Here is a 16,395-nt window from a genome sequence, read left to right on the forward strand (position 1 = left end):
GTGAGAGGTTTGACCCTCCCAACCACCCCCATCCCAAGCAGGAAAGAAGAGTCTGTTGTGGTAACATCTCACTGTCACTAACATGGTCAAGCCCTTGGACACTCCCAACTGGTGGTCTGCACAATGGATCAGGTGGTATACAGGGTGTGACTCACCAAACATAAAGCGGATAATATCTTAATAAGTTGTGTAACAACCCCAAAAGAGCAGGTTTGAAGACTTGTTCTATTGTTAGATCACAGCTGAGCCGAGGGAAAGAGAAAAAAAAATTTTCTTTTCAGTACTGAGTTAAATCGCAGCCCAAGAGAAAATTTTAAAAAACAACTCTTGACCATGCCTCCTTTCTCCCACAAAACAGGACAAGGATAAACCATCCTGGAAACCATCCTCAAATGAGGTTTGATCATTCAGCGGGTGACACACTTCCTTCCCTCCACCTCATACCAGGACAAAAATGAGCTTTTTAAAATAAAGTATGGGAGGAATTCTCCCCAGTAGATTAACATGTATTTGAGTATGAAGAATTCCATTTCTCACAATGAAGCCAGCTGTGATGTTTTAACAAGAACAGTCCCTAACCCCACCCTATTCTCAGCTCTACCAGAGTTTTCCTCTTTCAGTCATCTGCTCCTGGCTTCTTTATCAGATGAAGGCCAAGGGATCAATAGCAACTTGACCATTTTCCTAAAGTTCCCATAGCCAGATGTCCTTACCAATCTCCCATGTGGCCAAGACAAATTCAGACTAGTGGCACAATCCCAAACGTTACCTTTGTGCTCTCCTATTCGTTTATTCTGGTGTGTCCATCCCAGACAGGAAGAGAGCAGTGAACCCCTCTCAGAGAAACTGGGCTGTCTCCTGCTCAGGGAGAAGTCAGAGGGACAGGGAGGAGTGACCAGCTTTATTTCTTTACTTATAATACCAGGTTATGTTGTTGAGATACAGTTTCCCCAAAGGAAAGTAGTTCAGGCAGAATCCAAGCTTTCGTGTCAGTTCCTGCATCTGCGGGATGTGTGTGGCTCACAGGCCCTCCCACGGCTCTCTGTTCAGAAGGCTGGCAGGTGTGTCACAAAAAGGATATGGACAAGAACCACATGCTTGGCATGGGAGGAAATCGCCTCCTACATAAGCACACAGAGGCATGACTGGACCTTCAGCATAGCTAAAAGCACTTCATTCATAATAAGCCTTGGCTATAACAATGCAGAGTGGCTGGCCATTATCTCAGGTACACATTCCCAGTTCTCCCTCCCCAGCTAGTTCAAAGTCACAGTGCCACTCACTCACACAGTGTTCTGAAAAACCATGATGGCGGAACTTTGAGTTTCTGTGTCCTCCCATGGCATGGGATGGTGTGACACTGCCCTAGAAGCCTGGGCAAGCGGTAGGGTGGGCAAGGACCAGGCAGAGGGGAGAGATGTCTGTCACAGTCTGTGTCCTCAGCTGAGACCTTGGGAAGAGAAATCAGCCCAGATCTCTGCACCCTTGTGCTCCCATGGCACTCTTAGAAGTCATACGGGGACACAAAGATGGTGACCTTGGACACATGGTTGGCCTGGAAGGAACGGTCCAGGTATTCCGACATGTCAACGTCCACCTCCAGTGTCTGAGGTCCCTCCAGGGTCTGGACAAGGATCAGCTCCCCTGTCTGTCGGTCGGAACGCTGCATCACAAAGTGGCCACGACTGTTCCCACCCACGATCCCAAACCGAAGGCTGTTGGGCCCAGGTCGGCTGGGGGCTGAGGCTGTGGCCATGCGGAAGAGCGTGATGGGCGTCTTCAGGTTGGAGGGCAGAGAGAGGTAATGGAAGGAGATGGTCTTGGGCATATTGCGGCAGGGTCTGCTGTCCATGGGGCAAGGGTTTCGCTCACACTGGCTGGAGCAAAGGCCAAAGGGAAGCAGTCAGATTTGTGGAAGCTCCAGAGGGGTTGCCCCATCTTCCCCCTTGCAGTGGCCACCTGGGTGAACCTCCCCAGCCACGTCTCCCTACCCAGGAGCTCCGGAGCTGTGGGCAATGAATGTGGCTGGAGTTAGGCATGGCTGAGGAAGAAGTGCTGCTTCTGGTCCTAGGGGCCCTGCAACCCACGTTTGTGGGTGGGCGGGTGGGTGTGTGCACTTGTGCACATGCATGTGCAAATGCATGTATGCATATATGTTCTGCTATTATAGTTTTCACAGAAAGCCAAAAGCCTGGGGAGTTAAATAATGACAGGGAGGCTGGTATTTGAGCCAGGTGCCCTTTCTGCGGGGGCTAAGACCTCTCTCTAGCAGATAGCTTCCAACATCCTGCAGTGTGCCCTCCCAGTGGTGAACTTTCCAAAACTCATTTGTCTTCCTTAACCATTTGGAATCAGAGGGTCATACAAACAGCTCTGATATTTGTCTACCTTCTAAAAGATAGAAGACAAGTACTATAATTTACCCTATTTGGTGACTCTGCATTATCATGATTATGCAGATCAAATATCACATCTGGACACTAGTCTAATGTCCTCAGAGGCTGCTACAGCTATGTTGTCCCTTCATTAAATGACTTCTTGAGGAAGGTTCCAGGTCTTCAGTCTCTCTATTAACTGCCACTCTTTGGTACCTCTGACTTCCTTGCTACTTCTAATCTGCCTTAATTCTAACAACAGTTTAAATTACTTATTTATGAATTCAGTTCTCTTCATTTTAGAGACATCTCTAGAGTCTTAGGATCTTTTTTTGAGAAGTGAGTATATGTGCCTTACGTGAGTTGTAGTTATTTCCCTTTAAAAGCCCATCTCTCAACCTCTAAAACAACAACTTTATTTACTAAGTGCAGAGGGTACCAGATGTCGAACCTTCTAGTACCACTGGAAAAGCAGAGGGATATAATGCACCGTGACCGCAGTGGGTGCCACCTTGGGATGCCTGCAATCCCTTTATCCTCTGGTGGCAGGGAGTACTCAGTACATCACTCTCACTGGAGCAAACTGGATTCCTACTGTACCAGCGCAGCAATACGTTAAATGCAACCACTCAAAGGCAATGGAAGATCAGAGAAGCTGGATGCCCAGCTCCCAGCCCCTCTTGTTCTGTCATCAAGATGACATAATTATACCCTCCCCCAGAGCCACCAGCTCAGCCACACCTAGGCCTGGGTGAGGGGGGCCCTGCTGTACTCACAAGGGAGACGTCTTCACATAACTCACATTGCTGCTGCCCTCGGGGCACTCGGGGCTGACACACTGGAAGCCACCCCCAGTGTTGATGCACATGGTCCCCTGGGGGCACATGTGCTGCGGACCAGCACATTCATCCACATCTGAAATACCAGACACAAGACGTGGGTGAACCCCCCCCCAGCTTCCCCCACCACCAAACCACATGAAAGGCCCGGACAGGCACAAGAATGCAGCTGTCCACACGCTGGTTCTTAAAGCAGGAACTGTCTTGCTTGATCATGTGGAATGGGGATCTGCAGAAGTGCTACAGAGACACGCAGCAGAATGCCTCTCTGGGATCCCGACCTTCCATGGGGTCTGACATGGGACAGCAGCAGGGAAACAGGTGTGGAGGCGCCCTGTGGCCCCTGCCTCTGATGCCGTCTCACTCACCCTCGCAGCTCTTCCCGTCAGCCAGGGTCTGGTACCCGCTGGGGCAGGAGCAGCGGTAGGAGCCCGGGGTGTTCACGCACGCGTGCATGCAGAGCCGGGGGCGCCCTTCCTGCCCGTACAGCTCACACTCGTTCACATCTGGGAAAGGAAGCGCCACCGTTGACTCCAGAGCGGTGCAGCCCAGTGGACTGGCTGCGGTCCAAGGTGGTTGTGGTCTCTGGGGCTGTGGCTGAGCTGCTGGGCCTGGTGGGACGCCTGGAAGGGGATCCCGGACGCCCCTCTCTCCCCTGCCGAGGGCGCTGAGGGCCGACAGGAGGAGCGGGAGGAAGGGAGTACGACAGACCCCAGAGGACGCCTGTCTGACTGGGGAGACCCTGCGGAGGGGCAGATCTGGCTTTGAGTCCCCTCATCTTTGGGGATGAAGTAGGAGGGTCTCCCTCCTGCTGCTATAGAATGAACCTATTGCCACCAATCGACCAAATCTCAGGTTCGAACTTCTGGTTCGAATTGGTTGGGGGAAGAACTTCGGTCCTCAGGAGAGGTCAGGAACGCTGAGAGGAGGGAGCGAGTGCAGGCCCCCGCACAGCTCCAAGGCCAGGCTGCCTGTCCCAGTCCCCCCTCCGGGTGGAGCTGCCTGGGTGCCAGGGCGAGCCTCCGACTGGGGCTTTCGGAGCCCACACCCTCCCGCCCGGGCCCCACCTACCCTGGCACAAGCCGTCGCCGGCCACCGAGCCGCTCAGGTGGAATCCGGCCTCGCAGATGCAGTGCTTAGTCCGCTCCACCTGCGCGCAGCGGGGCGCTCGGCTGAAGGCGGGGTCGCCAGCCACGCCACCCTCGGGGACAGCTGTGGGAGGAAGAGGCGTTCGGTGCACGCCCTGGGCCTCCTACCGGGGCCCCTCTCGGGGAGACGCCGGAGGAGAACCCAGAAGGACACCGCCGACGCTAAGAGAGCAGACTCAGGAGCAGGGAGAGGAAAGACAATAAACCACAGACGGGATGGGGGCGGTGTATGGAAAACAGGCCGTCCAGTGTGGAAAGTTTGCGTTTCATTTAAAAAGGTTTAAACGAAAGCCTGACGAGGTGGCTCTCACACCAGGGTTTTCTGCCCCCAAAGTAGGCACGTTTGAGTTGGACATCCCCTCTCCTCCCTCCAGTACTGGGGAATGAACTCAGGGCCTTCACACAGAGCTACATTCCCAGCCCATTTTAATTTTTGAGGCAAGATCTCCCTAAATTGCCTGGATTAGGCTCGAGTTTGCCTCAGCCTCCCAGAGTACTGGGATCATAGGTGTTTGCCACTACACCTGATGCTTTTACAGAAGTCTCGGCTGCAGTGTAGTCAGTCCGGAAACCCCAACCAGCCTCCACAGATTCCTTATACTGGATTTTTATGCCATGTCCAAAACCAGCTCTTGTGTAACTCAGACCTCTAGCTGAGGCAGTACACTCACTGATCAAGGGTCTGATTATCCAGCTATTGAAACGCTATGGACGACATCAGTAGCTGCTAACTGTGCAGGGTATGATGGAAACATTTACAAGTAATGTGATGTTGTAGGCAGAAGAAATGCGGCCCAGGTAAAGGCAGCCACAGTACACTTGTACACTTTCTCTGGGAATTTGGGCCAAATTCCCCTCTGGAAGCTGTTAGGTTGGGAGTCAGTCCTGCCACTCATGTTTTCTTCCATAAGAAGGATCAGAATTCTGGGTGCACAGAATAGCTGAGCTCCGCCAAGTGGTCACTTTAGCGATATCAATGCATGGAACCAGAGAAGAAAAGCCCGCCTGTCTGAGGGGCACTGAGCCTCCGCGCGTCTGCATTTGGTAACTCCAGACTTGGGTCCTCGCCTCCCTGCTGTGGGATATCCTCCCGCTGCTCCACAGTCGCTACGTACCGGTCTGGGCCTGATGCTGACAGCGGACCCCCGTCCTTCCTGGGGGACAGAGGCATCTGAACTGGTTGACCCCTTCTACACACGTCCCACCGTGTTGACAAGGCTGGCTGGTGCACTCACTGATCTCTGGGATAGAAAGATTTCCAGACACAACCATGTGAGTTCTGATTTTTTTTTTGTACCAGAGATGAAACTGGGGGCCCTTGCACTTGCAAGGGAGGCAGCAGAACCACTGAGCCAAACCCCCAGTGTGAGTTCTGATTCTAAAGCAAACAAAAACCCAGGGTAGGCTTTCCACCTCCCCACCCTGTCCTCCATCCTCCTCTGCACCTACAAGAGCTACAAGGGGGAAGATGGAGCTGTGAGTCAGCTTGCTGCTTCTCTAGACATCAGGCCCTGTGCCTGGTATATGCTGTGTCCTCAGGCTTTGTGTGCAAGAAGGTGGCCTGGCACTCCACCATGGCTCCCACCCAGGGGCACCAGGTTCTTATTTGCAAGGTGTGGTGTGGACAGCCAGGGCCATCTGCCCATGCGGCCCATGTATCCAGCCTTCTGGCCTCCATCAGCCAGCACATAGGTAGAAACCCCTCTAAAGGTGATGTAAAGCCGAGGGATGGCCCGCTGGTATGTCCAGGGATGGAGGAAAGCGATTCTCCAAATTCATATCCAGATCTGCTGTGATCCACAGGGAGGGGTTGGTTGGCATTTTCTTAACATCAGCAAGGGAGCTGTAGGCTGAGCGTGGTGGCTCACATCTATAATTCTAGCACTCGGGAGGCTGAGGCAGGAGGATCGCTGTGAGTTCAAGACCAGCCTGGGATACATAGTGAGTTCCAGGCCAGTCTCAACTACATAGTGAGACCCTGTCTCATAAAACAAAAAAACAAAAGTAAGGGAACTGTTCATTGCTCATACATGGTAGTTCTGTGGGAAAGCTATCCGTAGACAGAGGTGCATTATTTATTTAGTTGGTTTCTTAAAACAGTTTGAACTCAGTGATTCTCCTGCCTCAGCCTCCTGGGTGCTGGGCTTACAGGCATGCAACATCATACCCAGCTCCCCAGAAATGCATATTTCAAAGGCTCAACATTTTTCTTTCTTTTTTTTTTTTTTTTTTTTTTTTTTTTTTTTTTTTTTTTGAGTGCTGGGCTTACAAGTGTTTTTCTGTGCTTATTCAAGATGTTTTATATTCTTCCATTTTTCCATAATAAACATTTACAAATGGCTGCAGCACCGGGAGGTGGGGGGCAGATAGAAGCTTGAAACTATCTCCTGGGTGGTACCAGTGCCCTACTTCCTGTTGTGACTCCTGTGAGGCGGGAGCAGGTACTTCGCTTCCCATGAGAACCACATCCTCACTTTGGGTGGCTGGGAAGGGACTTTGGCTTCACTGAAGCCCCCTGTGCCTGCAGCATTATGCGGCCCATTGCAGGGTTTCTCTTTGTCTGTAAGGACCCAGGTGGTCTAGGGAAGCCGCCACCCCAGGGAAAGAGCCCTGTCTGTTTCTTCCCTCTGTCACTTCACATTCACTGGTTTCCAGGACTGTCTGCAGCCACATTCAGTCCTGTGTGCATGGGTCCCGCCGGCAGATATGAGGTTGTGAAGTTGCAAACAGGGAACCAGAAAGCGCAGACACCAGTAGCTTTCAACTTGGTCCCAGCAGGCCAGGATCATGGTCTCTCCTCTGGGGCCCTCTGGGGAAGACCAGAGCCTGCACCTGTACCATGTGGGTGGAGCTGGACATCATGGGCTGGGCAAGAATAAACACAGCACCCAGGATGGGGTTCTTGGTCTCTCTGCGGATGTGCCCGACATTCATGCCTTGATGTGCTCTACAAGGACTCCATCGGTCTTATCTTGATGGGCAGCTGAGGTGCTGAGCAGCCCAAGGGCCAGTCTGGCACCAGGCCTGTGTCCAGATCCAAAGACAGTTCTCATTGCAGTCATGCATGCCCCCAGCTATGGCATGTAGCTAATGCACGGTGACTTCAGAGCTGTGAAAAGGGCAATGCAGAGGTTGCAGGAGAGGCTGACGGTCAAGTCACGGCCTGTAATCCAGTTTTAATTGACTGCGTTCTGAGCACTTCCTGTTCCCATGAAATCCAGCATGAGCTGATTTTCCCCTCCAGTTCTTTCTTGGGTTCTGCTATCTTGTTTCCCATTTTCTATTTCTCCACCTTGCTTCTGAGGTTTTCTCACTTCTATGCATGCTGCTGTCTTACAGTTTTTATCTTGTTTCAAAATATTAGATTACTGTTTTCATCTGTTTTGTGGACATGTTTCTCTGGCATTTCTTCATTGTGTATAGAGACTTTATTCTCTTTTGCCCTATACTAGTTTTTATGGGATTTGACAGAAGAGAAGTCCTTTTCCTTCCTTCCTTCCTTTCTTTCTTTTTTAAACAGGGTCTCAGTGTATAGCCCAGGCTGGCCTTGAACTCGCAGTGATGCTCCTGCCTCAGACTCCTCAAGCCTGATTACTGGTGTTCCCACCATGCCCAGCAGGAGACCTTTTGTATCATTCATACTGAAGTGAAATAATTGTTCCCATATAACTTGGGAGACTTCGTGACTCTAAAATTCCCACTTTCATTGCGTTTTCAATGCAGCTGAAATCAGGGCTCCTCTTTCTCAGCTCTGCCTCCCTTATGCACCTGTCTGAGTGACCATCTCCCCGCTTGTACCTCTTCCTTCTGCTCAGTTTGGATTCTCCTTTCTTTCCAGTAGTGTCTCCTCAACATTAGGGTTTTGACTGAAAAAGTTTTGAGGGTTCCACCATAGAAACTTCCTATTAGAGAGATGAATCCAACTGCTGAAAAGACTGGACAGAAAGGCTGGCACCAAGGCAGATCTTGGGCAAATAATTGGTTTTTTTTATTATTATTATTAATTATTATTATTATTATTATTATTATTATTATTTTGTTTTTTTGTTTGGTTTGGTTTGGGTTTTTTTTAACTCACTATGTAGTCCAGGCTAGTCTCGAACTCACAGTGATCCTCCTGCCTCAGCCTCCCGAGTGCTGGGATTACAGGCATGAACCATGCCCAGCTAAATAATTGGTTTTTAAAGAGAAGAGATGCTGTTGGGTGACGAGGCAAAAAGACCAAGCTGCTTCTAATGGAAACAGTAGCATGAGTTTAAAGTCAAAGACATAGGGCCAGAATTTAGCTCAGTGGCACAGCACCTGCCTCAAAAGCAAAAAGTCCTGAGTTCGATCCCAGGTACCAAACAAAATGAAAGAAATAGAGTAACCTATTCAGGACTCAAGGAAAGGAAAAATATGAAACAGCTATTTAATATCAAATCAAACAGACATCCAGCACACTGTTTTGTCAGGGTAAGAACTTAAAAAAATGGGCCCAAATTATCTTTCTTCTTTCTTATTTTGGTGAGGGAGTTGAGACTCATGGTGATCCTCCTACCTCAGCCTTTCAAGTTCTAGGATTATAAGTATGTGCCACCATGCCTGGCTGTCCCCAAGTTTTTTAGGAATCAACTAGAAAGACATGTGAGCAAGGTAACAACACTTCCACAATGCAAGAAATGTGCCAACCAATTATAAGTTACAAACCTGATTTAGGCCCCAATTCAGACAGAGTTTTTAAAGTATGTGAGACAATTGGAAGACTTTTTAAAATCCTCATTAGATAGGGTTTGAGGTATGTAAGATCAGTTTGCTAGACAGGTGTAGGGGTGCACACCTGTAATCCCAGTACTTGGGAGGCTGAGGCAGGAGGATTGCTGTGAGTTCAAGGCCAGCCTGAACTATGTAGTGAGACTCTGTCTCAAACAAACAAACAAATAAGATCATTCTATTGTTTTCTACTTTTTTGTTTATTTGTTTTTGTTTTCTACTTTTGTTTGGAGTTTTTCTAGTGGAAAATATTTAATACACTTGATGTTATGTATGATTAAAGAACCTGGAAACAATAGAGATTGTGCAATAAATCATCAAATAGCCCTTAGGAGGAAATACAGCAACACCATGAAAAGTTCTTTTTAATGGGGAATGCTAATGTTGGGATCCAGGAACAAATCAAACGCTCACCATGTGAAACCTGCATATCCTATACGCACTTACATAAAAGACCGGAAAGAAAGTCACACAGTCCCTCATGCATTCATTCACTCATTTAATGAGTCATTTGGTAAATTGGCCAGCCAGTCAATTTTTCCATCAGTATTTACTTACTTATTCCTAGAGTGTGTGTGTGTGCGCGTGTGTGTGTGTGTGTGTGTGTGTGCGCGGGCGCGTGCACGCATGCAGTGCAGGGTATGAAACCTCATGAATGTTATTCAAGAACTTTATGAAGAAGAGGAAGAAGGTGAAGGAGGGGGTGGGGGAGGGTAGGAGACGGAGGAGAAGGAGAAGAAAGGACCAGGCGTGGCGGCGCACACGTGCAGTCAGCACTCGGGAGGCTAAGAAGGCAGGAGGATCACCATGAATTCGAGGCCAGCCTGGGTGACATAGCAAACTCCATGCCAGCTTGAACTACAAAGTGAGAGCCTGTCTCAAGAAAGCAAAGGAAAATAAAAGAAAAACATGCCCTTCGGGAAAGAAGAAAAGAGGAAAATAGGGCTGCGGCTGTACTCAGTGGTACATTTGCATAGTACGTGTGAGTGTGAGACCCTCGGTTTGATCCCCAGCAGGATAGATAGATAGATAGATACCTCAAGATGGAATCTTATTTATAGGGGGTTCACTTCAAGGCCAGGGTCAGTGTCAGGGGATCTGGTGATACTGGAAGTGACTGTCCCTTACCCTCTCCCCAGTCAACTGCTTGGAAAGAGGTGATGAACCTGACCTGGTATGGCTTCCTGGATTCTTTCCCTTTTTTATAAAAGCCACATGCTGTCTTCTGTTCTGGAGTTTTGGGTCTTCCGCTGCCGGTTGTGCTTTTAATGGCATAATTATGCATAATTTCCTTCCACACCAGATCAGGTTCATCACCTCTTTCCAGTGTCACCAGATCCCCTGACACTGACACCGGCTTTGAAGTGAACCCCCTGTAACTAAGATTCCATCCTGTTGTACTCTATGCTGCTGATACAGAAAATGAGGTGCATGGGCTCAGTACCTGCTGCTAAGATTCTAGGGCCAGTCACTAGTGGGTCTTTTTTTTTTTAATATAGGGTCTCACTATATAGTTAAGGCTGGTCTTGGAACTCACTATGTAGCCCAGGTTGGCCTTGAATTTGTGGTGATCCTCCTGCCTCAGCCTCTCAAGTGCTGGGATTACAGGTGTGTGCTACTGGCTCAGTCTTCAGTGGGTCTTTGAGGCCTTGGCATCTGCCTTTTTTTTTTTTTTTTTTGGTATGGAGATGAAACTCAGGACCTTGCGCTTTTGAGGCAGGTGCTGTGCCACTGAACTTGATCCCCAGCCCATGGCATCTGCCTTTACAAGCTTTCTCAGTGATTCGGGGCACCTAAAACTTTGAGGATCACAGCTCACAAATCCTGATCTAGTAGGACCTTGCTTTTCTATTGAAGGCTCCACTGCATGGAGGGAGGTGCTAATGTGTGACAAAAGTGATCGTGGCCAAGAGGGAAACTGGCAGATGCCCAGGGTCGCAGAGAAGGGACCCTCATCAAGCTGCCAAGATGCATCTGGGCTGTGAGGAGCACTCTGGGTCCTTATCTTTGTCAAGCAGGTTTTGTTTTGTTTTGTTTTGTTTTTTCCTGTAGGGGGGATTGAACCCAGTGCCTTTGTACTGAGCTACATACCATTGTTTTTTCATTTTGTTTTGGTTTTGTTTGTTTGTTTTTGAGACAGGGCTTTCCTAAGACTCTAATTTTCCCAGGCTGGGCTCAAACTTGTAGTCCTCCTGCCTCAGTTTCCCAGAGTTCTGGAATTACAGACATGTATCACCAAGCTGGGTAAACAACTACTTACAACTGTATCTCTAGGCCTTTGATATTTTGTAGCTATTTGCCTGAAACACATTCTTTTAACTACCTTCTCTGATCAACTCTTTTCATTTTAATCACACGATGCTCGCTATTAAATACATGTTACCAAGAACAGATATTTGGATAAAATCTGAACAAGGAAGAACAAATAGCATATGAGAAAAACGAGTTTCCACCCTGACAACTGCTGCAGCTTGGGTGGGGCAAGGCAGCTTTCTGCAGAGCAACTGGAAAGAAATCGACTGAACTCACTAATGGGAACTGTTCTTTAAAGGTACAGACACCCAACTTAATTAAAATAAAACGTGCCTTGTGCCTGCGGCTGCTACTACTTGTCCCTCCCGAGGGGCTTGGCTGGAGTCAGAGATCTCTCAGGGCCAAGAGTGAGCTCCAGACATTGGCGTCGTGTGATCTGCATTCCCCGGCCGGCTTCCAGGAGGGTCTGACCGCATTGGCCTGTGTTCTCAACTTTGTCCCATGCTCTTTCTGGGAGACAGGAAGGGGAAGCCTGACTCATCAGCACGGTGCTGCTTCGCCCTGCATCTGCTGTCAGTCCACACTCATCTTCAGATGCGGCACCTTCCTTGTGCTTTCAAATCACTGAAGCAAAGTCCCCTCTGGCCATGTGCAGTACCAAGCACCTGCCGTCCCAGTCATTTGGGAAGCCAACACAGGAGGATCACTTGAGCCCAGGACTGGACACAGCAGGACCCCAGCACACACGCGCGCGCGCGCACACACACACACACACACACACACACACACACACACACACAGCAAAAAAAAAAAAAAAACCCTACCAAAAGGCAAAACCCTCTCTCAGTGCTGCTCTTTGTAACACACGTATTCATGCAGTATTTGTTTTCCCTCACTCTGGTTAAAAGCGTATGCATTCTGCCCCAGCAGATGCCCTCAAATGTCTGCAGATATCCGATATCCATGAATCTTTCGTCCATCACACATTTTTGGAGCACCAATAAATTATGTGTGCCAAGTTTCATTTTTCTCTATATCAAAAAAGTACTGTGTGGAGCCAGGTGCAGGGAGAAGAGAACCTTTTTCCCATACCCTGGAGTCTCCCCCAGAGCTGTCTACACCCAGTGCCAGTGTAGACACAAGGGATCCTGGGAGAGGACACCAGCAGCCTCCCTAGCATGTGGCCGCAGAGTGCTCCCTCATCCCTGTCCCTGACCACAGGCAGCCTCTTGTCCTCAGGTGGATAAGCTCCAGGCAAAGACTGTGGGTTCAGAGCATCCCCCCACTACTCTCAGATGTGTGATCTACACAGGTTTCTTCACCTCTCTGGGCCTCAATTTCTGCATAAGCAAAGCAAGACTAGGTGGAGAGGGTTTAGCAAATGCGTTCAACACAGAGGTGAGCGGTTACAAATGCGAACCCAGTTCTGTGGCTGAGCAGCAATTCAAGTCGGGCAGTGCCCCAGGGAAAGGTCCTTCCCCCACAGACTCCCATGCTGTGCTGGGCGGGCACTGGCACAGAGGCAGGAGGCGGACAGTACCTCTGCAGCGGGGCTGCTCTGCTGTCCAGGTGCCATTGGGCAGACATGCAACGCTGCTGGGCCCAACCAGCCGGAAGCCAGGGTTGCAGGTGAAATGAACTTCGTGATCCACTAAGTACTTGCTTCCAAACTTTCTGCCATCTGGAGGGGCATTCAGAGGTGGGCAGGAAGCTGCCAAGAGAGAAGAGAGGATTAGGAGCCTGCTGTGGGGCCACAGCAGCTTCGACATCACGAGCACACCCGCAGGTGTGCCTCATAGTGACCTCCAGTGTGGGAGGGACACAGGACCACACTCCTTTGGTTTGTCTCTTTTGGTTTCCTGGGTGGGCTGGGCCTCTGCTCTTCTCTGCCTGCAGTGCTCTCACCCCTGAACCTCTCCCAGCTGCCTGCCCTTCCGGTCTCCACTCAGATCCACCACTTCCTGGCATGTCCCTGACACCAGGTCCAGATGAGCCCTCCAGCATTCTTCCTTCTTAGTGTCAGCAGCCATCTGCATCTCCTTGTGACTGTGTGGCCCTGAGCTTGTGTCGGTTCTCTGAGTGCAGGCTGTGTCCTTGCCACATCCCTAGCACCAGCCAAGTGCCACCACATGATGGCTTGGTACATGATTCTCGAACAAGTGAAAATGCATGAAATATTATTTAATGACTTCTTTTTTTTTTGTTTTTTTGAGACAGGGTCTCACTATGGAGTTGAGACTGACCTGGAACTCACTATGTAGCCCAGGCTGCTCTCGAACTCACAATGATCCTCCTGCCTCAGCCTCCCAAGTGCTGGGATTACAGGCGTGCACCACCACGCCCAGCTTTTATTTAATGACTTTTTACTGTGTAGCAGGCACTGTATTAGGCATTTAAAATACATCAGTGAATGGGACAGGCCAAATCCAGTCCTCAAGAAGCCCAGAGAGTGGCAGGCAGGTGGCCATGGCTCTGCCCCCATCTCTCACCAGGGCCAGACGCAGCTGGATCCTTCACAGCGGGGAAAGGGGCCTGGAAAGGTAGAGGTTGCCCAGGCAGGAATTGAACTCACAATCCTTCTGTCTCAGCCTCCCAAAGTGCTGGGATTGCAGGAGTGCACCACTGTGCCAGATTTACATTTTTTGGGGGGCGGGTACCGGGGATCGAACTCAGGTCCTTGCACTTGCAAGGCAGTCACCAGAACCACTGAGCTAAATCCCCAGCCCTACATTTATTTTTTAATACCACTATTTTATGGTGTCAAAAAAGGTTTGAAATGCTCTTGGGGAAGGGGTGTAGGGTGTCTCTGGTGGTGAGAAATCTTTAAAGACCTCACACAAAAAACTAATGTGCAGCCATCAAATACATAGTAGGAGTTCAATGAAGATGGGTAGAATGAATGGATATAAATAACTGAAACTAACTTTGCAATCATGTACTGTAGGCTACTGCTCAGGGGAGCATTTACTCCAAGAGCATGTCCTGGTGAGTCCTTGGGGCCACATAAGCTCCCCGTGACTTCATATATGTAAATCTTGATATGTCGGCTTCTTTGGATTAAGAAACACCCAGCAGATTAGTACAGAGCACCCCTGGGTGTGTCTGGGCGGGTCCTAGAGGCGTGAGCTTGGGCACTAGGCCTGCTCCCCGGCTCTGCTTCCCAGACTCCATGAACTGCTCCGTCAGCCCTTCCGCAGTGAGGTTCCCACCAACCATACACTGAATCTCCGGAAACTGTGAGCCTCGCAGCTGTGGGTGTCAGGATGGTGAGTCCAAGGCAGGAGAGCTGACTGATGCACTCCCTGCGGCTTCCTGAGAGAGGTCAGTGAAGGAGATGAGGTGCCTTGGATGAATTTGAAGCTGATCTGTTGCAAAGAAAGGAGGGGAATCCTGAGATAGGGAAGAGGGAAGATCCAAAGTATGGAAGCCAGAAAAAGAAAGACCAAGAATCCTCCTGGATAAGCAATTATTCCTCCTGACCCCAGCAAATACTGAGAAAGAAGAAAGGGAGAAAAGAAGTAAAGACAGACAGGAAAGGAAAAGAAAAAGGAGAGGAGAGGAGAGGAGGGAGGAAGGAGAATAAAAGCAGGTCATTTCCACACCATGGACCACCAGACTCAGCACATGTTCGGCTTCCTTGAGGCCCAGGTGAGGACCCTGCTGGTGTCCGTCCCCCTGCAGCCCGGTCACAGGCTCAGCCTCCTTCCTGGGAAGCATCTAGCACAGTGCCAACACATACTGTGAAGGAGACATAACACATGGTGGGAATTATTTTAAAAAGAGAATTTGCCAGCAAGAGAATCCAGCATGGTTCAGGGCGGAGAATACCCAAATCTGGGGACCAGGATGTGACAAGAGTGTGTTCTCATCTGCCTAATAACAGGGAGAGGCCTCTCCCACAGGCTGCCCGCACCCTTTTGGGGCTGGGGATTGTTCACATTGACCCGCATCCCCAACCGTTCTTTTTTCAATTCTTTATTTTAAGACAGAGTCTTACGAAGTCAGAAGTTTCCCAGGCTGAGCTCAAACTTGGGATCCTCCCGCCTCAGCTTCCTGTGCTGGGATTACAGGGATTACAGGCATGTGTAATCAGGCAGGGCCCTTGGATTTACATTCCCTGTGGTCTCTTCACTGAGACTCACAGACCAGAGGCAGCGATTTTCCATCCCTAAAAGCAGGGGAAAGGCCAGATAAATCAGCAGATGGGGCTCTTCAGCCCCTCATCCATTTCTCCAGGCCTCAGCTTCCCTTTCTGTAGCAGACAGAAAGGACACCCTGCCTGCCTCTGGTTTGGCATTGAAGCCCATAGAGGACTGGGGCCTCTGTGCAGTGGAAAATGTGAGGTTGGGTGGGCAAGTGTAGTTCTTCCTCAGTGGTGCCAAGGAAAACAGGAGGTGACCCGAGACTCGGTTTACTACCATGACCTCAGACAAAGCAGGAAACCCTATGCCTTCCCCAGGAAGCTTCCATTCACACAGCAAACAAGCCCTGGATACATGAGTGTCCGGGGAGCAGAAGGCTCTGGGGCTTGGAACAAGCCGAAGCGCCCTGGACCCCAGCACCTACCTCTGGCCCTGGTGGTGTGAACGCTGTTACCAGGACAACCAAGAGCAAGCCTGGGACCTGTCCCAAACTGGCCCTAGGCAGAGGGAACCTGGGGTTCCCGCGGCCACCTCCCCAGACCAGTGGGACTCGTCTTGGGCCCTCCTGCTGCCCCCACTGGCCCTACTGGAGGACGCAGCCTCAGCCTTAGCTGTAGCCCGCGTCTCGCGAAGGGGCAGTGCGCGTACCCACCTGTGTGGAGGGTGCGCGTGGGAACTCCCTGTGCCTTCCATGCAATTTTGCTGTGACTTTAAAACTGCTTTAAAAAATATCATGCTCAATTAGAAACAAAAGCAAAAGCTGAGCCCGCTGTGGTCCCAGGGATGTGGCGGGAAGGCAGATTAGGGTGGTCCCTGGTACCCAAGGAACAGACTACGATGGGGAGAAGTCAGGGAAGTGCTCGCGTGGCCGCAGGGGCCTTGGGGA

The 16,395-nt window shown here is 50.1% G+C and overlaps 1 protein-coding gene across 1 annotated transcript in view; it reads right to left on the reverse strand.

Annotated features, from left to right (window-relative positions):
- Positions 1 to 531: 531 nt before the first annotated feature.
- Positions 532 to 16,395, reverse strand: part of Fbln7 (fibulin 7) — a 29,162-nt gene continuing 13,298 nt past the window's right edge. Inside the window, exons 2-7 of the mRNA XM_033761683.1 lie at positions 12,908 to 13,078; positions 5,478 to 5,603; positions 4,286 to 4,426; positions 3,583 to 3,720; positions 3,152 to 3,290; positions 532 to 1,877 (exon numbers count right to left, since the gene is read on the reverse strand). Coding sequence (XP_033617574.1) covers positions 1,505 to 1,877; positions 3,152 to 3,290; positions 3,583 to 3,720; positions 4,286 to 4,426; positions 5,478 to 5,603; positions 12,908 to 13,078 — 1,088 coding nt within the window. The 3' untranslated portion in view covers positions 532 to 1,504. The remainder of the gene's footprint in view (positions 1,878 to 3,151; positions 3,291 to 3,582; positions 3,721 to 4,285; positions 4,427 to 5,477; positions 5,604 to 12,907; positions 13,079 to 16,395) is intronic.

This window comes from Fukomys damarensis, unplaced genomic scaffold (genome assembly GCF_012274545.1).
Source record: "Fukomys damarensis isolate Sample0158 unplaced genomic scaffold, DMR_v1.0_HiC HiC_scaffold_9, whole genome shotgun sequence".
Lineage (NCBI taxonomy): Eukaryota > Metazoa > Chordata > Mammalia > Rodentia > Bathyergidae > Fukomys > Fukomys damarensis.